The sequence below is a fragment of the Triturus cristatus genome, chromosome 2_1 (assembly GCF_964204655.1).
Source record: "Triturus cristatus chromosome 2_1, aTriCri1.1, whole genome shotgun sequence".
Lineage (NCBI taxonomy): Eukaryota > Metazoa > Chordata > Amphibia > Caudata > Salamandridae > Triturus > Triturus cristatus.
This window is the reverse complement of record NC_140581.1, coordinates 1,074,487,443-1,074,510,715: the sequence shown is the minus strand read 5'-3', so window position 1 is coordinate 1,074,510,715 and position 23,273 is coordinate 1,074,487,443. Positions and strand designations below refer to the sequence as shown.

Genomic DNA, 23,273 nt, shown 5'->3' with positions numbered 1-23,273 from the left:
TACTGACATCTTTGGGGTTCTCTATCAGCGAGTCCATGTCACACCTAACTCCTTCACAGAGGCTTTCTTATATGAGAGCTCTTCTGAGCACAGAGTAATTCCAGGCCTTTCCTCCCTCATGACTAGTCCAGGACAAATGGGCTATGACCGTGACGTTTCAGTCTCAGACATGGATCTTGGTGAGAGTAGCTCTGAAGTTTCTTGGCTTCCTGGCCTCATGCATCCTGCTTGACCATTTCATCAGGTGGTATATGCAGGTTCTGCAGTGGGATATGAAGTGTCAGTAGGCCCAGCACTAAGGAAATGTGTTGGATGTTACCCAGATTTCAGAGGGTCTTAAGCTGGATCTGAGTTTTTAGTGCCTATGGTTGCTGGGTTTCATGTGGATTGGGAGAGTGTGCTGAATAGGCGATATGACAAATGACAGGACGGCCTGGATGCTTTGGAGGCCCTATCCAGAAATGTATGGTTAGGCCCCAGATAATGAGAAAGTCTTTGGAACTTAGTGCCTGTTGTGATGTATGTAATTGCTGTTCAACAACTGATTAGGCATAGCTGTGTATTGTGGTAACTTTGATGACTCATCCATATTGAATCAGTGCTTTAAGGCACTTACAAATTGTTAAATTAACTGTTGAGTCTTTGTGAAGAAACTTAATTAAACATATATTAACAAAAGTTACAATTCAAGAACTCTAATTTGACATATGGTGTAGCTGGCTGGAATCTCTGTACTTCCGACTGTCAGCAGAGGGTTGAAGCTTTGTGATTCCCTACAGCTAAATATATATTGACTATAGCTTTATATCCCACTGTAGCAGGCTTTACCAGCCATTAAAGGACATTTCAAGCATTAAAGGCCCGAGCCGACAGTGAGGTCTCTTAACAATGGAGTGGGCCTTTGATAGTCGGTTTAGTCCAGCTAGGGTGGGCAATAAAGCTATAACAAAATTTCGCGACATCAGGGTAGAATGTTCTAATTAGTAAAACAAAGGCCTCCGGAAGCCCGAGGAGGTTGAAATCCCCAAGATGTTGCTGTGAATGTTCTACAATTAACATCTGTGCGCAGCACCATGGCTGTTGGCTTTTGAACATTCACAAAGCAAGAGGTGTGAAAAGGGGCTGAAGTCTGTCCCAGGTTTTGCCCGGCTTAGCTGAACTGCTTTTTAGGTCTCGACCTTGCTATCGCGTAAGCGATTGCAAAGAGAGACTATAGAAAGCGGGTTCAAAAAGTGCTCTAAAAAAGCGGATTGCATGGCTAGCACGCGCACAATCACGCGCATCGTGCCGCCATGCAATCCGCCTTTTGGGAGCACTTCAAAGGGTCCGCTCCCCCGCCCCCGCCAAGCGCACGCGCTTCCGAGAGCGCCATTGTAAACAAGGCTGTTCTTATCTTGTCACATTAGATCGATCACGCTGGAAAAAGTGGACCCATCTGTGTTCTCCCAGTCCGTCTGTCTCGTCTCCCCTTTCTATGTTCTTCTATAGTTTCTGTACGTCTCTTCTGTCTCTCTGTTCTTGGACTCTGCCTGTCTCTCCCTTCTCTCTCGTCCTCCGTTCCCAGGCCTCTCTGTCTCTCCTTTATCTATCTCTAATTTCTGATCCTTCTCTTCATTCCACCCAAGTCCTCGCACGTGACTGTCTCTTCTCTCTAGCCCTCTGCTCTCATGGTCTGTCTCGCTCTCCTCGCCGTGATCATCCCATCTACCTGATCCTTCTAATCTTCTCTTTTCTCCTAACATGTCTCGGACTCAACTCGCCGTCTTCCAGTCTGTCTGTCTCTCTCCGTCAGTTCTCTCTACTGCTCTATCAGGCAGCCTTTTCTCTCCCTCTGCTCCTTCAGTCTTTTCTCAGCCCCTAGTTCCTTGTTTCCCTCACTCCTCGCTGGTTGTCGTCTCGCACTTTATGTCCTTCTAGAGCCTCCGCTCTTCTCCTCATCAGGATTCTCTCCCCTTGGCTGGATTCCCGCCTCTCGGTTCTTTTATGCGTTTCGCTATAATTCACGCATACATGCAAGCACCAGCAGGGGGCGCCTATCAGATCATTTTGAAAGAGCGACCAAGGAAGCTATAGATAAGATTGCCCCTCTGAAACAATTCAAACCCAGACCTGCCAATAAACAAGAAATTTGGTTTTCTGATCACTTAAGGACACTAAAACTAAATGCCAGGAAATTAGAAAAGAGTTGGAGAACCTCTCATTTGGTAGAGAATAAAAACAAATACTGGGATTCACAATCCATCTACCATAAAGCTATTCGCATTGCTCGTAAAAATTATATTGCAGCACAAATCACAGCTGCAGGGAACTCTTCAAGGGTCCTATATCAAATTTTACAAACCTTTACTAAGCCGGCAGCATGTGAATCCTCTGAATTAGCCTCTCAACAGCTATGTGATGAAATTTCATGTTTCTTCACTAACAAAATAGATATAATCCATGATAAAATAGTTTGTGCCAATAGAAGTATTTCTATAGATACGGCTCTCTTGGAGATGGATTCTGAACCCAAGCAGGCCAAACATATGTTAAACACTTTCCCACTCATTTCTTTCGCTATCATTCGCTCCGAAGGAAAGAGACAGGCAGAGAGAAATCAAATCCATGGGATGTCACGGAGCGTCGCCATGGCAACGGATGCAGGACGGGAATAAACCTCCCCGTAACGCATCTCTCACAGACACTGGACACCCCCCCGAGCACCCGCGGGTGCCGCCTCCCAAGATTGGTGGCACACCCATGATTACCGGCAACGAGTACCTATCGCACCTGTGGCATACACGCAAGCACCAGCAGGGGGCGCCTATCAGATCTGTAGCAGACTCACGATTACCAGTAAGGACTACCCTGTGGCATACACCCAAGCACCAGCTGGGGGCGCCTATCAGATCTGATTGCACGCGGCGCCCATGATTACCAGCAAGGACTGACTACCTGTGGCATAAACGCAAGCACCAGCAGGGGGCGCCTCCGAGATCCGTGGCACACTTGAGACCACCGGCATGGAACACCTTCCACACACAAATATCAGCTGGGCCCGCCACTCACAGCTATGGAACACCCTCGCGCAGCAGCAAGGACAGAATCTTACACCTTGTCATCTGTGGGCCGCACGTGCACCCGCATACGCCACCTCTCAGACACCTCACGCACATGCACATCCTTGCACACCGGTAGGGGCCGTTTTTGATACCCGTGCGCATCCATGCACACCAGCAGAGAAGGCCTCTGGGATCAGGGCCACATTCGCCCGCACCAATCAGCAAAGGGTGATTCTAAATTTTGTTGCACCCCAATTTACAGCCGCAGATGCTATCTCTCTAATCTGTGGCATGCCCATGACACCAGCAGAGGCCTCTGGCATACAGAGACGCACAAACGGGGCCTCCTTTCACAGACAGATCTGTCGCAATCACATATGCACTAACACGGAACGGCCGCCTCCAAGATCTGTATCAAGAGCGCCAACAGAGTGATCTGGGGCACATTCTCGTTACTCCATTAACCTAGTAGGCTACATTTCCACATGAATCCACACCTACGAACAGTAAGCAGCGCATCTCTGCACGGGTGTATTCACCCGCTGAGCTGTCTTACTGAAAATTGATGTGAACTTGTCACGTGCAAGTAATTAGCACACACATCTCCGCAACAGGGGAAATTAACAATCGAGCATCCGTACCGGGTCTGGTCTTTGCAACCTGCCAGTAAGACCCTGCAGAAGGTACATTTCCCCAGGATCTATTTTACTAGGTTTGGCACCCGCGGCCTCGGAGTAATATACAGATCTGTATAGTAAGCGATCAACCTGCTGAGCGGTTTCACCGGTTCTAAAACACCAGTACCACGAAAGTGGATATATTACAATTTCAATGCATTTATGTCTCGGATTACGGCTCCGGCCTGGTTTGCGGGCCACTCGACTGCCCAGGAAGCCACCTGGCAGCCTGCTGATCACTTTCGAGGCCGCTTTAATGTTCTCAGTGAGCCGCGCGGCCACTGAGAACATCAATATTCTAAATTACAAGAGCGGCCCTTATGTCCCTGTGAACCGGGTAAGTACGATGTACTATAAACAACGTTCACAAGGAACTGATTTGAAAATAATCATCTGTAACATACAACATAAATGGTTGTTTTTGAGTTAATCTCACACATATAAGTCAAGAACAATAAAAAGTAAAAATTAAATACGACCAAATCAATAATAAACACAGTAAGCCTACACACGACCTTTTTACTTGTTGAAATCTACCAAGCCTCAGCCGAGGTCTTTATTTAATATACACTTTTTTAAATCACGTATAAAAACATTTTGTATATACACAAAACCTCTCTTTCTTACATTCGCAGTGCAAAGTGAGCCCCAGTGAAAAGAACCATAACCTTTTATAATATGACCAAACAAGAAAAAAACAGGAGTGTAAAAGGTTATTGGAAAAATTATAAGGACAGTTTATATACAATATACAATAATTCAGTCATTCCGCTACGAACAACACACGGAGTAAATACGTATTGGACTAGTGGCCACGAATGGGTGAGCGCCGCTGTATTCGTATTCAGCAGTGTCATCATTGATAGAAGGAGATTTGCTCTTCTCTTCTGAAATTAGAATATAAGTGTTGAAACAGGAATTAAGAATATCTTGGAGAGTCTGAATCTCCCTAAATATTGGGTGTACTATTTGACCCTTATTCGTGGAGGAATAAAAAGCCCAAGTTTGGATGTTATTTTTCATCCTTCACATCTTTATGCATACTGGATCCTATACGGACGACTGTATGTTTTACACTGGTAAGCCAAGAATGTTCCCCAGAAATACAGTCCTGATGAGACCCGGTATTTAAAAGTGGGTCGAAACGCCGTCGACAACAAAATAAGAGACAGCCTTGACTGAATTATTGTATATTGTATATAAACTGTCCTTATAATTTTTCCAATAACCTTTTACACTCCTGTTTTTTTCTTGTTTGTTCATATTATAAAAGGTTATGGTTCTTTTCACTGGGGCTCACTTTGCACTGCGAATGTAAGAAAGAGAGGTTTTGTGTATATACAAAATGTTTTTATACGTGATTTAAAAAAGTGTATATTAAATAAAGACCTCGGCTGAGGCTTGGTAGATTTCAACAAGTAAAAAGGTCGTGTGTAGGCTTACTGTGTTTATTATTGATTTGGTCGTATTTAATTTTTACTTTTTATTGTTCTTGACTTATATGTGTGAGATTAACTCAAAAACAACCATTTATGTTGTATGTTACAGATAATTATTTTCAAATCAGTTCCTTGTGAACGTTGTTTATAGTACACTGAGAACATCAAAGCGCCCACGAAAGTGATCACCATTTGCCAGCCCCTCCCTTATCCCACTTCCTGCTTGTTTTTTTGGGCTTACACTCTCCATGCCCTCTGGCTCCTTCGTGCTGCTTTACCCTTCCCTCTGCTTGTGCTTCCTATCTCCTCCCACTCATGCTGTTCATTCTTTTTTTTTTAAAGCCATTTTACTAAGCGCCAATGCGAACTGAAGGTATTGGAGCGCTTGCCTCTCATCTACTCCTTTTCTACGTTTTTCTATCCCCTCTGAGCCTCTTTTCACTTTTTTCACTCTTGCCTTTCGTTTGCTTTTTCGCACTTCTGCATCTCCTCTTTCACCAGTTGTTGTGCCGGCTTCTGTGCCTTCTTAGCTTCTGCATTTGCAATGCAATAGGTCTCGCAGTTACACGAGTTAAAGCTATTGGCACTGTAAATGACAATGCCAATAGGCATTGTTATTTGCAATGTCAATAGCTCAAACTCGCGTAAATGCGAGACCTAATGCATTGCAAATGCTTGTTATAGTTCAGCCAAGCCAGGGAGACCCAGGAGCTGAGGAGCATCCCCCTCCCTCCTTTCCAAAGTGTCTGTGAGCTAGGGGGGAGGGAGGCGTAATCCCTGAAGCATATCCTCCACTTTTCGTTTTTCTCTGCCCACTCCATGTATTTTGGAGAGGAAGAGAAAGAGAAAGGCAGAGGCTGTTTATTAAAACTTTGTAACGTTGAGTGCAGCGAACCTATACCAGTTCAGGTAGGCCGCTGCTGCATTGTCTTCCATGGAGCTCTCAACATTCCCATGTTCTAAACTCTATTAAAATATGGTTTCTAAGTCAATAACTATCTAAAATGATTTGTAAAGTAAATCCGTGGTTGAGATCATTCTTATAACAAGTTCATTAGCTGTAATATAAGAAACACACATTAGTAAATTAACCTTTCTTTGAAACAGCAAGCAATCCCTTCCAGAAAAGTGTCAGTGCCTTAATGTTATATGCCTTAATATCATATTGTGGCTAGAGAGAACATAAACAAATCTGTACAAATGAGGATTCTTTTTGCTCCTCTGGTTGAGCAAAAATGTGCAGGTTACAATTCATCTCTTAGAAGTTGATAACTCGCATAAAATCAATGTTCAAAATATCAATTCTAAACCCTGGAACACAGCGCTATTCCAGACTACGTCCCTTAATGCAATAGTCTTTGAAAGTCTCGTGAGAGTTCTGTTGCTCCCTGGAAATGTGGTCTGTGCTGACTCTATTCATGTTTTGGCATTGTGCGCACATAGCAGATGCCAAGTGTCCCACCACACTATTTATAGATAGGGTGGTTCGGAAAATTATTCACTGGTTTCAAAAATACTAGTCGCAGAATCCGACCAATATTTTGCAAGAAATAAATAGAATATCTGACCCATAGTTCCTAGGTGGTAAGGGGAGGACAGTGGCAGTGTCTCCAGACCCCGCTTGGTGCCAGGTAACATTTTTCAGAGCGGAGCACTCTGAACAGCTAGCGTATGAATTGTGTCATTGTGGATTTGATTCAATGATTTTAAAGTCACTTGCGGCGTTTTTTTAATTTGGCCACCCAATTTCAACCATCTTCACGGTGTGTTGCATTGTATTAGAATTGACTGTCTATTTGTTATACAATTACTGATAGTGCACTGACGATCTTCACCGAACTGTAAGGGGCTTTAGGGGCCAGTATCTGTCTTGTTCGGTGTTCCAGCCTACCCGCCCTGGTCCGAATCGGTATCCAATACCGTTGAGCGGAGGGCGGGGTAGACAAGAGCAAGACACGCCCAGTAACCCCGGGACAGTCGAGCGGTTAGCGCTCTAGCAGCACTCCTCACTGGGCTATTTAGCCTCTCGTCGGCCAAAGCGCGCAGCGGTTGCGCGCAGAGGGGCGCCATTGACGGCGCCGAAGACAAGCCAAAGACCTGCCCGTCTGCGCCCGTCCGCGACAGGACGGGGCCAGGGGCCATGGGGACTGCTACAACTGAATCGCAAAGACCGCCTTATAGGAGGCTCACCTACAATTCTCAGGTACTGCGGGGATGTAACCCAGAACCATTAAAGGGCTGCAGGGGTGGTGAATACCCTGAGGTAGAAGGGCCATTTTCATGCCTTTATTGCCACACTCAGTGTACTATATATACACGGGACACGAACAGCATTGAGTGCCCCAAACCAATCAATCCTGTTGTCAATATGGTTTCTGGAAGCAATCATACCCCTTTGGGGAGGAAGAACATCCTGTGTAATATTAGGTCACTTTCCAAACACAGTGTGGAAGTTTGGGACCTAATTTCTTCTAAACAACCCGATCTGTGTTACCTTACAGAAACGTGGTTAAAACCACATTCCACTCCTGCTATAACCTTGGGAGTCCCAAGTAACTATAAAATAGTTAGACAGGACCGCCCTACTAAAATAGTTGGTGGGATCGCTATTGTGCACAAACAAGATATCAGTATATCGGTTTTAGAAGAACTAAGCACTCCAGAAGTTGAACTATTAATTTTTAAAATAATACTGTCCCCCAAAGAAAATCAAAAGGGTGCCCTAGTATATCGACCTCCTGGACCATGTAATAATTTTTCCAGTTTGCTGATGGAGCTACTTGCCCCACATGTCGACAATGACAACGATTTTATTTTAGTAGGAGATTTTAATGTACATAGTGATAAGTTTGATTACAGCGAGGCGCAATCTTTATTACTTGACTTGTCCTCACTAGGACTAATAAAACGTAACTGTGGGCCCACACATCAGGCAGGTCACACCCTGGACCTGATCTTATCCAATTTCTCGTCGGTCTATTGTCCACCTGCAAGACAGGTTAATTGGACTGATCATTATATTGTTGAATTTACCCCTTATTCCAAGCACATTTCCTCATGTCCAATTTTACTACCGAGTATACGTAGACAATGGCACAAAATTACCGACACCATTTTTAAAAAAAATGTTGATTTTCCCTTTATTTCTCCTCAAGAAAGTATTTAATCTGCTATTAAAAATTTTGAAAGAGCGACCAAGGAAGCTATAGATAAGATTGCCCCTCTGAAACAATTCAAACCCAGACCTGCCAATAAACAAGAAATTTGGTTTTCTGATCACTTAAGGACACTAAAACTAAATGCCAGGAAATTAGAAAAGAGGTGGAGAACCTCTCATTTGGTAGAGGATAAAAACAAATACTGGGATTCACTATCCATCTACCATAAAGCTATTCGCATTGTTCGTAAAAATTATATTGCAGCACAAATCACAGCTGCAGGGAACTCTTCAAGGGTCCTATATCAAATTTTACAAACCTTTACTAAGCCGGCAGCATGTGAATCCTCTGAATTAGCCTCTCAACAGCTATGTGATGAAATTTCATGTTTCTTCACTAACAAAATAGATATAATCCATGATAAAATACCTTGTGCCAATAGAAGTATTTCTATAGATACGGCTCTCTTGGAGATGAATTCTGAACCCAAGCAGGACAAACACATGTTAAACACTTTCCCACTCATTTCTTTACAAGAAACATCTTCACTAATATCACAAATAAAAAGTGGCAGTCCAGATGATATTATCCCAGCTAGGATTATGCCTGTCCTGACTGAACAGCTCTGTCCCACGATCGAAAGTTTGGTGAATCTCTCACTTAGCTCAGGCACTGTCCCAAGAGATTGGAAACGAGCCCTTGTTAGACCTATTAGGAAAAATACCACTATTCCATGGACCGAACTAGCCAATCTTAGGCCCATATCCCTATTACCATTTCTAGGGAAACTGATTGAAAAGCATGTAAACCACCATCTGTCCAATTACATTGAACTTGCTGGCGGCCTGGACTACTCTCAGTCAGGGTTCAGGCCGAAACACAGCACGGAGTCCACCCTTCTGTCTGTTACAGATGATCTACATATGTACCAGGACAAGGGCTTCTCAGTGATCCTGGTTCTTTTAGATCTATCACCGTGTCACATACCATCCTTATTGACCGGTTGTCGAACGCTGGCATCAAGGATAAAGCCATTGACTGGTTAAAGAGCTTTCTATCCGATCGTTCCCAGAGAGTCATCATGGACACGTACCGCTCAGCGGAGGTTGAGATCTCTAAAGGGGTGCCACAGGGCTCTTGTCTAAGCCCAACCCTTTTTAACATCTATGTGGCACCCCTGGCAAGAGTGATGCGTAGGTATGGTTTCATCCCAGTATCATATGCTGATGATACTCAGCTCCTCTTCCCTTTTAAGACTCTCTCCGCTGAAGTAAAAAGCTCTTTCTCTGCAGGCATGAAGGCGGTGGCACATTGGATGTCCTCCAATTACCTTCAGTGTAATGTCAGCAAAACTGAAGTAATGTTGTTTGGAGAAGCTAAAATATTATGGACCCCTGACTGGTGGCCACTCGTCCTGGGAATGGTTCCCAAACCTAAACAGGTCGTGAAGAATTTAGGGATCCGTTTGGACCAAGATCTATTATTCAGACAGCATGTTATCTATATTTCAGGAATATGCTTCCATACCATTAGCCTGCTACGTAAAGTTTTCCCTTTACTACCTGACTCCTTTAGGAGAACTTTGGTTCAGACTTTGGTTTTAAGTCGGATTGACTATTGTAATGGCCTGTTGCTCTCTGCCAACGAAGGCGTACTGGCTAAGCTTCAGGTCATTCAGAATACGGCAGCTCGCCTTGTCCTTAACGCCCCTCCGAGAACTGCTTCCAAACCTCTACTGGAGCAATTACACTGGCTTTCAATCCGCCAGAGAACAAAATTCAAGATATGCTGCCTGATCCATAAATGTCTAAATGGACAAGGGCCCGTCTATCTTCAAAATAAATTTGTTCCCTATATTCCAATTCGATCGCTCAGGTCCAGCAACAATCTTCTTTTAGTGATTCCCCGTGCTAAAAAAGCTAGACATGGGAGCAAAGCACTATCAATTACAGGTCCTACACTGTGGAATAAACTTCCCCTATCTCTGAGACAGTGTAAAGAACACTTCACTTTCAGGAAACTCCTGAAAACCGTACTGTTCAGAAATAAGATCTAGCTCCTTCTTTTATTCCTCTGTTTTACCGGCTCCACAAAACGCAGAGATACTCCAACCGGAGTCAATTCCAGCGCTATATAAACCAGCAAATAAATAAAATAAATAGGGCACTAATACCTATTGTAAGAACCAACTATGGTGTCACATTTCCATCTTCCCTTTCCCAGTCAACATCATGGAGAGCGAGATTAGGCTCATGCTCCAAAGTATTTGGGCTCAAATTAGAAGAAATGTGGGTTCACACCACTGAGGAGCACTGAATGTGCCTTTCTCGACATTAGGAGGGCCAAAGCATGAAGAAGAAAAGTATATGTAGGCAAGATTAAGTTTACTAGTCGTAAACCCACGTCTACCTACCTTAAAGATATAGAAATTGCCAAGGGACATATAAGCGGAGTTAAGTATAAACCTATACTTACATATATATACTTAACTCCACAATACTTTTATCCTCGATATTTAGCCTCTGACATTTAGGCACACAGGATAGTCAGTACTGGGAGCAGAACTATCAGCATAGTGGACCAAGAAATGAGGTCGGAAGCTGGCAATTGATCTTGCTCCTGATCTCCGAACAAGGAGTCAATGCCATAACTGGTCCCCCTGTGCGCCAAATTTCTTGGGAAATCAATGATACTGCAGCAGGTCAAATCCTTTATGGAGGCCATGCTGCATATTTTTGGCATTCTTCTGGCTCCATCTGGCACACCTTCAGGCCCCAAGAGTCTACAGGGGCTTCCAGTTGGGTTACAGCTCAGAAGTTTACTCGCACCGCGGTCTGAGCCCCTCGACATCATGTCAGATTCCACACTGACTTCCACTCGTGCTCCAGTACCTGTGTTGGTTCCTTCTTCATTGACAGCAGTCCTTGTGCCTGAGGTATAGCTTATGCCTACTCCAGTGTCCGACCGTAAACCAAATCCATGTAAACCGAAACTTAGGTTGCGCTATGACTCCACTCCAATGCACCCCATTCATGTACGTTCAGCCTCAGATAAAGCACTTCCTCTACCAAGAAAGTCTCCATTATCATTTTGTCATGGATTCTGACCAGTGTTTGCCACCAACTGACAATGATGATGGGGACGATTTACCCCTACATCATGACATCAGTGTAGACATGGATTTACAAGAGGCTAGTGTGCTTGATACATCTCCTGATACCGGGTTGATTTCAACCACTGGACCACTAGCTAAGGACAGTGCTCAATTTGCCTTAGTAATTTGACATGCGGCTGGGGTCCTAGATGTACACCTGCATTCTGTTGAAGTCATGCCAAATTTACTCATTGAGATTTTGCACTGTACCCTGGACCAACCTCGTTTAAGCTCTTTTAATGAAGCCGTCCCTCATACCCTTATGGGAACTTGAGATAAGCTTTGCTCTTGCCCACCAGTGAACAGGCAGGTGGCCAGGTGTCACACAGACCATCACCTGACAACCCTGATTTTCTTACATAGCATCGTATTGCTGTGAGTTTGGTTGTCCAGGCTTCCACCAGCAAAGTAAAACTGAATTTGTTCCACACAACTTCTCTAGACAGGAAGTCAAAATGATTGAGGCATTTGAGAAGGTAATATTCTCTTTGGCCAGCTTGGCATTGATGTCGGTCAACAATACCAGAGGAGCTTTAGGCCTTTTTTGATAAAAAAAACCTTTCAGGACAGCCAGGATGACACCAAATATGCAATTAGGGCTGAACTTGATATTACTGATTGCTTGGGGGGACAACAGTGAGCACTATTATGGTGCTTTGCCAACGTGTGTGGATGCTATCCACTGGCTTTTCTAGAGATGTTCAGGCATCCCGTATGGGATGTCTTTCGATGGGTCCCACCTATATGGTAAGAAGACTAACTCTGTCCTTGAACACTCTAATACAGCCACCCCAGCTCTTTCAGGGCCAGGGATGGAGTCAAGCAGACATTGTGCAGAGCACCAAGGACCACCCTAATCTTAGTCTCACATCCCAACAGCATTAGCCTCCAAACTCCACACAACCATGTTATAGGAGACAGAATCAAACATTTTCTCCTAGGGTGGCAGTCCATCACATCTAACAGATAGGTCCTCCAGGTCTTCCAGCTGGGTATGTCCTTCCATTTCTCTCTGAGCCACTACACCTTTCTCTCACATCAGATCCATTCTCAGAGGAGGAACTCCCCATCTTTCTACAAGAGGTACTAGCCAGAGGGCCTTCAAGAGGGTGTAGGCCTTGGAAAGGCAATGGAATCTCACTCCCACTATTTTCTTGTGCCGAACAAGGATAGAGAGCATTATCCTGTTGGGAACTTCACCCTCTGACTACCTTCCTATGAAAGGACAAAGTCAAAATGCTCACAATGGCCCAAGTTCTGTCTGTCCTGGATCCGGGTGACTGAATGGTTGCCTTTGATGTGCAAGACGCATACTTTTGTGTGCTTGTCCTGCAGTCCCACAGACATTACTGGTGGTTCAATGTCAGAGGCATTTTCAGTTTGCCTTGCTCCCTATCAGCCTTACTAGAGCCCCATGGTTTTTCACAAAAGAGACACTGGAGGTCACCGCCCATCTTCGAAGGTTGGGGATAAAAGTTTTCCCCTACCTAGATGACGGTCTGTTGAAGGTAGGTGACCACAGTCAGTTGTAGACTACCTCCAGATGATGGCAAATCTACTGACATCTTTGGGGTTCTCTATCAGCGAGTCCATGTCACACCTAACTCCTTCACAGAGGCTTTCTTATATGAGAGCTCTTCTGAGCACAGAGTGATTCCAGGCCTTTCCTCCCTCACGACTAGTCCAGGACAAATGGGCTATGACCGTGACGTTTCAGTCTCAGACATGGATCTTGGTGAGAGTAGCTCTGAAGTTTCTTGGCTTCCTGGCCTCATGCATCCTGCTTGACCATTTCATTAGGTGGTATATGCAGGTTCTGCAGTGGGATATGAAGTGTCAGTAGGCCCAGCACTAAGGAAATGTGTTGGATGTTACCCAGATTTCAGAGGGTCTTAAGCTGGATCTGAGTTTTTAGTGCCTATGGTTGCTGGGTTTCATGTGGATTGGGAGAGTGTGCTGAATAGGCGATATGACAAATGACAGGACGGCCTGGATGCTTTGGAGGCCCTATCCAGAAATGTATGGTTAGGCCCCAGATAATGAGAAAGTCTTTGGAACTTAGTGCCTGTTGTGATGTATGTAATTGCTGTTCAACAACTGATTAGGCATAGCTGTGTATTGTGGTAACTTTGATGACTCATCCGTATTGAATCAGTGCTTTAAGGCACTTACAAATTGTTAAATTAACTGTTGAGTCTTTGTGAAGAAACTTAATTAAACATATATTAACAAAAGTTACAATTCACGAACTCTAATTTGACATATGGTGTAGCTGGCTGGAATCTCTGTACTTCCGACTGTCAGTAGAGGGTTGAAGCTTTGTGATTCCCTACAGCTAAATATATATTGACTATAGCTTTATATCCCACTGTAGCAGGCTTTACCAGCCATTAAAGGACATTTCAAGCATTAAAGGCCCGAGCCGACTGTGAGGTCTCTTAACAATGGAGTGGGCCTTTGATAGTCGATTTAGTCCAGCTATGGTGGGCAATAAAGCTATAACAAAATTTCGCCACATCAGGGTAGAATGTTCTAATTAGTAAAACAAAGGCCTCCGGAAGCCCGAGGAGGTTGAAATCCCCAAGATGTTGCTGTGAATGTTCTACAATTAACATCTGTGCGCAGCACCATGGCTGTTGGCTTTTGAACATTCACAAAGCAAGAGGTGTGAAAAGGGGTTGAAGTCTGCCCCAGGTTTGCCCGGCTTAGCTGAACTGCTTTTTAGGTCTCGACCTTGCTATCGCGTAAGCGATCGCAAAGCGAGACTATAGAAAGCGGGTTCGAAAAGTGCTCTAAAAAAGCGGATTGCATGGCTAGCACGCGCACAATCACGCGCATCGTGCCGCCATGCAATCCACCTTTTGGGAGCACTTCAAAGGGTCCGCTCCCCCGCCCCCACCAAGCGCGCGCGCTTCCGAGAGCGCCATTGTAAACAAGGCTGTTCTTATCTTGTCACATTAGATCGATCACGCTGGAAAAAGTGGACCCATCTGTGTTCTCCCAGTCCGTCTGTCTCGTCTCCCCGTTCTATGTTCTTCTATAGTTTCTGTACGTCTCTTCTGTCTCTCTGTTCTTGGACTCTGCCTGTCTCTCCCTTCTCTCTAGTCCTCTGTCCCCTGGCCTCTCTCTCTCTCCTTTATCTGTCTCTATTTTCTGATCCTTCTCTTCATTCCACCCAAGTCCTCGCACGTGACAGTCTCTTCTCTCTAGCCCTCTGCTCTCATGGTCTGTCTCGCTCTCCTCGCCGTGATCATCCCGTCTACCTGATCCTTCTAATCTTCTCTGTTCTCCTAACATGTCTCGGACTCAACTCGCCGTCTTTCAGTCTGTCTGTCTCTCTCCGTCAGTTCTCTCTACTGCTCTATCAGGCAGCCTTTTCTCTCCCTCTGCTCCTTCAGTCTTTTCTCAGCCCCTAGTTCCTTGTTTCCCTCACTCCTCGCTGGTTGTCGTCTCGCACTTTATATCCTTCTCGAGCCTCCGCTCTTCTGCTCATCAGGATTCTCTCCCCTTGGCTGGATTCCCGCCTCTCGGTTCTTTTATGCGTTTCGCTATAATTCACGCATACACGCAAGCACCAGCAGGGGGCGCCTATCAGATCATTTTGAAAGAGCGACCAAGGAAGCTATAGATAAGATTGCCCCTCTGAAACAATTCAAACCCAGACCTGTCAATAAACAAGAAATTTGGTTTTCTGATCACTTAAGGACACTAAAACTAAATGCCAGGAAATTAGAAAAGAGGTGGAGAACCTCTCATTTGGTAGAGGATAAAAACAAATACTGGGATTCACTATCCATCTACCATAAAGCTATTCGCATTGCTCGTAAAAATTATATTGCAGCACAAATCACAGCTGCAGGTAACTCTTCAAGGGTCCTATATCAAATTTTACAAACCTTTACTAAGCCGGCAGCATGTGAATCCTCTGAATTAGCCTCTCAACAGCTATGTGATGAAATTTCATGTTTCTTCACTAACAAAATAGATATAATCCATGATAAAATAGTTTGTGCCAACAGAAGTATTTCTATAGATACGGCTCTCTTGGAGATGGATTCTGAACCCAAGCAGGACAAACATATGTTAAACACTTTCCCACTCATTTCTTTACAAGAACCATCTTCACTAGTATCACAAATAAAAAGTGGCAGTCCAGATGATATTATCCCAGCTAGGATTATGCCTGTCCTGACTGAACAGCTCTGTCCCACGATCGAAAGTTTGGTGAATCTCTCACTTAGCTCAGGCACTGTCCCAAGAGATTGGAAACGAGCCCTTGTTAGACCTATTAGGAAAAATACCACTATTCCATGGACCGAACTAGCCAATCTTAGGCCCATATCCCTATTACCATTTCTAGGGAAACTGATTGAAAAGCATGTAAACCACCATCTGTCCAATTACATTGAACTTGCTGGCGGCCTGGACTACTCTCAGTCAGGGTTCAGGCCGAAACACAGCACGGAGTCCACCCTTCTGTCTGTTACAGATGATCTACATATGTACCAGGACAAGGGCTTCTCAGTGATCCTGGTTCTTTTAGATCTATCACCGTGTCACATACCATCCTTATTGACCGGTTGTCGAACGCTGGCATCAAGGATAAAGCCATTGACTGGTTAAAGAGGTGCCACAGGGCTCTTGTCTAAGCCCAACCCTTTTTAACATCTATGTGGCACCCCTGGCAAGAGTGATGCGTAGGTATGGTTTCATCCCAGTATCATATGCTGATGATACTCAGCTCCTCTTCCCTTTTAAGACTCTCTCCGCTGAAGTAAAAAGCTCTTTCTATGCAGGCATGAAGGCGGTGGCACATTGGATGTCCTCCAATTACCTTCAGTGTAATGTCAGCAAAACTGAAGTAATGTTGTTTGGAGAAGCTAAAATATTATGGACCCCTGACTGGTGGCCACTCGACCTGGAAATGGTTCCCAAACCTAAACAGGTCGTGAAGATTTTAGGGATCCGTTTGGACCAAGATCTATTATTCAGACAGCATGTTAACTATATTTCAGGAATATGCTTCCATACCATTAGCCTGCTACGTAAAGTTTTCCCTTTACTACCTGACTCCTTTAGGAGAACTTTGGTTCAGACTTTGGTTTTAAGTCGGATTGACTATTGTAATGGCCTGTTGCTCTCTGCCAACGAAGGCGTACTGGCTAAGCTTCAGGTCATTCAGAATACGCCCCTCCGAGAACTGCTTCCAAACCTCTCCTGGAGCAGTTACACTGGCTTTCAATCCGCCAGAGAACAAAATTCAAGATATGCTGCCTGATCCATAAATGTCTAAATGGACAAGGGCCCGTCTATCTTCAAAATAAATTTGTTCCCTATATTCCAATTCGATCGCTCAGGTCCAGCAACAATTTTCTTTTAGTGATTCCCCGTGCTAAAAAACCTAGACATGGGAGCAAAGCACTATCAATTACAGGTCCTACACTGTGGAATAAACTTCCCCTATCTCTGAGACAGTGTAAAGAACACTTCACTTTCAGGATGCTCCTGAAAACCGTACTGTTCAGAAATAAGATCTAGCTCCTTCTTTTATTCCTCTGTTTTACCGGCTCCACAGAGATACTCCAACCGGAGTCAATTCCAGCGCTATATAAACCAGCAAATAAATAAAATAAATAGGGCACTAATACCTATTGTAAGAACCAACTATGGTGTCACATTTCCATCTTCCCTTTCCCAGTCAACATCATGGAGAGCGAGATTAGGCTCATGCTCCAAAGTATTTGGGCTCAAATTAGAAGAAATGTGGGTTCACACCACTGAGGAGCACTGAATGTGCCTTTCTCGACATTAGGAGGGCCAAAGCATGAAGAAGAAAAGTATATGTAGGCAAGATTAAGTTTACTAGTCGTAAACCCACGTCTACCTACCTTAAAGATATAGAAATTGCCAAGGGACATATAAGCGGAGTTAAGTATAAACCTATACTTACATATATATACTTAACTCCACAATACTTTTATCCTCGATATTTAGCCTCTGACATTTAGGCACACAGGATAGTCAGTACTGGGAGCAGAACTATCAGCATAGTGGACCAAGAAATCTGGACACACTTGCAGAGCTTTATGAACCTGCTGTCCTGCAAGAAAGCCCTCATGTCAAGTCTTTCAAAGAGGAATTCACTTTTTACACTGTAAGGTCCAGGATCCACCTCTCCAGCAAGAAGATACCAGACTCCACTAACAAGGACACTATAAACGTTTGTCCACTCGTCCCACATGGCAGATCTCCTAGACATAACTGAGCATCTGTTTCCTTTGATTAAAGGGAGTAGCGGCTCCTATGGCGGAGAAGTGTCACCCCCCCCCCAAAAAATGGCAGGAAACAAGAGGAAAAACAGCACTCATTTTATTTCTCCTTTTCCTGACAATTCTTGGGGGCGGGCCTGGGGGATGACGGCACTGAGAGGAGTGGTAATGCACTCCCTTCAATGTGCATGATGGTTTGGCTGGCCGTCTAAACCATCATGTGCATTGCTGGGGTTGGAGAGAGCAGGCACAGACTCTCAGTCTGTCCGGGAGTGCAGATTGAGGGCGCTCAGGCCAAGGGGAGGGGATGTTGTCCGTCAGCTAGACTGCCGACTTTGGTGCTAGAAACCAGGGTCGAGCCTCAGGGTCGTGTCCACATCCTGTGATTCTGGGCAAATCACTTAATCTCCCCATACCTGAATGTGTATTGTAAATAAGGTGCTTGTGTAAAGTGCTCCAATACCTTCGGGTCGAGTACACGCTATATAAATATGCAACAACAAAAATAATCCTGAAGCTGCTCTAATGTGAGAGCAGCTTCAGGATTGGCTCCAGTCATTCTGGGAGCCTGTGCCTGAAGCAGAGGAGCGCGACGCGGGACTTGGACGGTTGCAAGTAAGTTTTATTTTTTTTAATTATTATTTATTATTTTCCCCCCTTCCTTCGCGATCCATATGCCCCCCATAAACCCACTCATCCAAAACACAGGCAGCTACTGACTAAAATTCTTGTACTGAGCTCAGCGTTAAAGCCCCGGAAAGTGCCACAAGGAGACATTTCAGCGCCACACAAAACAAGTAAAAGAAATGAGCTTAATTGTTTTTAAAACGAAAACAGTGGAAAATAGTTTTCTGCATTTTGAGGAAGAAATAAAAAACCCTCACCATGTTGGCAACAGTTAATTCAATGCCCAAAGCCATGAATGAGGCTTTAGGAGCTAGGTACTGTTGTGTGGGGTTGTATGACGTTACAACGCATTCCGTTGCAACGCATGCCTTTACCACGCATGCGTTACAACGGGAATGCCATCACCACGCATATCTTTTATCACGAAAATGCCTTTAACACGCATATTTTTACAACGTTTTTCGTTGTTAAACTATGCATGTTAATGGCATTTTAATGTTAAAGTATATCTCCTATCCCTAGAAATTAACCCTAATGTACCCTTAAAATTTACCCCTGCGCGACACCCATTCCCCCTTACCTCTCCACTCCAATCACTTCTGATTTGCATTTTACGTCATTAAGAGGAAGCGGAAGTGTCTTTCCGTTTCCTCTAACGACGCCGATTGCCTCCACGTCGTTTCTCTTCATTAACTTAAAACGACGGAAAGAGGTGCGTTTTTTTAAACCCACGCTTTATATTTTTTGTGGGGGGAGAACCCCCTTTTTTTTTTTTACACCTTTATCACACTTGCCTTTACTACGTATCTCGTTGTAAAGGTATGCGTGGTAAAGGCTATTCATTGTAACTACGCATGCATTGTAATGCATGCGTGGTTATTGTCATGCGTGGAAACGGCCACGTTGTAGTGGCCATTTCCCGTTGTGTGGTTTGGAAGAAGCCTTATTGGTTGGGACCCTCTTCTGTGAACATTCTAACTTACTGTCAGGTGCCATGGAAGCATTCTCTAAAACGAATTGCACTGAAATGGAAGATCATCCCATGACATAGATAGTTGTTGGGAAAGTTAAAAAGAGTTGAGTGACTGAGGAGAGTAATCTCTTGCTTGTTGCATGTAATGCACCCGAAATTTGCCTTAAACTTTGTGCCCTTCATAATAAATGTACTATTGCTCTTTGTATTGCACAATGTTTCTGACAGGTCTCCTGTTCTCATTTTCAGGCCCGCAAGTCGAATTGCTGAAGCGAAAATCAATGGCAGACAGGGTAAGTGGATGGAATTGTTATGAGAAACCTTTTAATGAAATTTTGACACGAATACGACATGGCATTTGCATTTCCCATATGTTTTGTCGTCATTACATCAAAAACATAAAAGGTGATGGGAGGAATGTCTGTTAATAAGCTAACACTGGTAATCTCTCTGGGTAGCATTCAATTTTTGGTTTCTCCAAGTTACAAAATGCAAAGAACAAAAAAAAAAGCATAACGAGATGATCTTCGCCTGCCTGGTACATGGCAACCCAGGATTCAGAAAGGTCACAGATAACAGAGTCACTCGGAGTGCTAGAAAGTTTGGAAGGCACAGCGATTGAAGTTGGGCTCACACAAACACTGCAACACACAACATTGTTTCACATGACATCTTCACTTCCTAGCTTGTTCAATAATAGGGTGTTAGTGGGGAGTCAGTATTTACCGCCTCTTCGTGATGAAGAAGATACCTAGCAACGTGTTGCGTTGTTGCGGTGGTTCTCCACTTTGCATGATTATTCCCCCATTTTAGCCTCCGTGCACTGTTGTTTTCTTCCCTTGCAGCTCCCTTTTGTTACAGTTTCCCTATAGTGCACTTCATGATCTATCAGTCCATGAATTTGGCTCCTTTTGTGTTTTCCTGCTTACTGTTGTGATCCTCAGTTTGCAAACTGACTATTTCCTACCATCTTTTGGCTCCCACCTGATATGGAGCTGATGGGAGCTCCTTAACAGCACATTCTGCTGTAACGGTAGGTAATCCCATACATCTGTCTAATCATTTTGGCCTTCTATCTCATTCCATACTCGTACACCTTGTTTTCTACTGTCACTAAACTGGTCCATATCTCCATGTCGTCAAGATTGCCTTGTAAATGGCCTTAGAAGGCTGTGACACAAAGTGAAACAAATGCACCTAGAGGGCGAGACCAGTCCTGTTTTTATCTCATCCCCTTCTTTCCTGTTTTCCTACAATTTATGTAAAAAGCACATCAGCCTCCAAATACCTCTGCATAGGGATTTAGGGACATCAGGGTTCTCAGCCAGTCTGACTTCTCGGACATAAAAACCTCTCTGACATCACCTTGTGCCCCTATCGTACTTCCCCAAATTCCTGATTTCCATGACTCCATGTTTGTGTGATGCACAGCACTTGTGCTCTCCAAATAGATGCGCAGCTCTCATTGTTTCCTAAATGCAAATCGTCCAGTGATTCCTCTATGCAAATCAAATCCTGCTAACCTGATGCACATTTCTCTGTGCACCACTGAGGCCCATAACCCTGTGCATCCCTTATGCTTATCACTCTGTTCTTACTTTTTCCACATCACCTGTGCTCCTCTGCTGTTCATTGCCCAGTGCTTCCCCTTCGCCCACTCCTGGCTTTCCTGTGCTTCACTGAGGCATAGAGCTATGTATGACTGTTCTGTTTCCTGACATTTTGAACACTTTGTTTTCATCAGTTACCACTATCTTGGTGAGATCTAATTGTTGCCATTGGATCAGACACTGAATAATTTCCATAACACATTAATCATCTATTGTCACTAACGACTATAGCAGCAAACCATTAACAATGCCAAGCTACATCTGTGGAGTGTGGGTGACCCGTCGGTGCCACTTGACGCACAGTAGAGGGTCACAATCTCTCAAGACTACTGGGAGCTATAATGTATTAAAATGAGATGTATGGGCCTTTAACTGTAACATTGAAGGTTAAGGCATTGTATCATTACTGCATTTTGTTTTCAGTATGTCAGATAAAATGTAGAGTGTTTGAATTCGTAGTTTGGGCCTGGCATTTAATCTGATCTTGTATTGCCAGCCATGAAATAGGAGTCTTTAAAAATAATCAATTATAAAGGTACCTGGACACTGTTCTAATGAATCATGGAGCGTCTTTTAAATTGTATGACAGAATATCCAGCATAAAAGCAGTGCAGTGCAAAAATATCCATGTCAACATATCTACATCAAAAACACATACTTTGCATACTTCTAATGTAAAGTACCAAAACATCGACTACAAAAATAATTTCTCCAGTATTGGGGTATCTTTCATAGATTCACATGCCTGAATCATTCCCCGTCGTCGGAGTGGGAGTCCCACGGTACATAAAAATAGCAATATATTTGCATATAGAAACCATATCATAGGTAACCTAGAACCAGGAAGTAAAGTAGCCAGAAATCAAAAGGAAAAATTCCTCCACTTTCATGACTCGTCCAAGTCATTATATATAGTCCAAACTACAGTCAAGGAGGCGACAGCACCACCCAGAATGTTCTCCTCAGAGGCTCAGGCTCTCAGATTTTCTACCGCACGTCGTGTGAAGGGAGTCTCCCTGAGCTCTGCTCAGTATTTCTCTGGTTTCTTCAGGAATTCTTCATTTGAGGATTTCTTCAAATAAATCTCTCTTTCGACCTTGTGAATCTTGTGGGAAGCTCAGACTGTTTTCAGAAGATCCCCACAAGAAGTGCATTTACTGCTTGTATCCTGACCACAAGGTGAGAGACTGCAAGATCTGCAGAACTTTCCCACAAAAGACTCTGAGGGACAGAGAAGGGTGGCTACTTCTGTGGCTACAGAAGATTAAAGATAAGGACAATCCTTTATCTGAAGTTGGGAGTATTGCCTCTGTCCAGACTACTTCCTCTAGGAAGAGGACGGCTGACACGGATTTATCTTCTCCTGGGGCTAAGGTGTCGAAAAAACAGCCAACTTCTAAGAGTGCTGAGCTGCCTTCTACTTCAAAAAAGGCTCCTCCACCTTCTAAGAGTAAAACTCTTCCTTCTACGCCCCCGAGAAAAAGTGTGAAGTCTCAGACTTCAAAACAAGTTTCTGACAGAGATTTACCTCAGAAACGGGGTCCCTCGTCGATGAGCTCGATGACGATGTCTTCGTCGACGAAGCCTACCGTCGGTGCGACGACAACGTCGACTGCTACCTTCTTGTCGCCGGAGCTGCAGATGATAATGTCGTCTGCATCATCTTCGTCAACGCTGGTATCCGGCTCCGTGAAGCCAGTCTCGTCGACGAAGGAGGTGAGATCTACCGTCGACATTCCTCCGACGACGAAAATGAAAAGAATCTCGTCGACGGCTGCTCATCGACGGCTGCCTCGTCGACGGCCGCCTCGTAGACAGCCGCCTCGTCGTCGAGGTTTGTCTCGTCGACGATCACTTCATCGTCGTCCGTGTTGTCGACGATTGGCTTGTCGACGGCTACCTCGTCGATGCTACAACTGTCTTCATGCACGGCTCTTCAGGTTTGGTCTTCGTCTACGCCAACAACATCGTCTACGGCACTGTCTACACAGTTGCCTCCGTCGACAGCAACGCCTTCTTTACTACAAAGACGTGGGGTTTCCTTGGAGGTTCTCTCTCCAATTCCCACCTCCCCCTCTAAGGTTCCTCTTGTGTTACCTGCACAGTTGCTGGATTATGAAGAGGATGATGAAGAATCGGATGAGGGTGATCGGTTTCGTACTGCCAGGAGCCTTTCCAAGCTCTTCATTAAATATCAGGATGTGGATCAAGAAGAGAATTTCTGCCAGGAGACTGTTCCTTCAGCTTCAGATCCAATTCCTACGGCCCAAATGCCTTTGGCTCTTCTAAATAATCTGCAATACATGTTGGACGATTATTATCGCC

The 23,273-nt window shown here is 44.4% G+C and overlaps 1 protein-coding gene across 1 annotated transcript in view; it reads left to right on the top strand.

Annotated features, from left to right (window-relative positions):
* Positions 1 to 23,273, top strand: part of LOC146866377 (uncharacterized) — a 185,526-nt gene that overhangs the window by 147,876 nt on the left and 14,377 nt on the right. Inside the window, exon 9 of the mRNA XM_085640851.1 lies at positions 19,588 to 19,631. Coding sequence (XP_085496977.1) covers positions 19,588 to 19,631 — 44 coding nt within the window. The remainder of the gene's footprint in view (positions 1 to 19,587; positions 19,632 to 23,273) is intronic.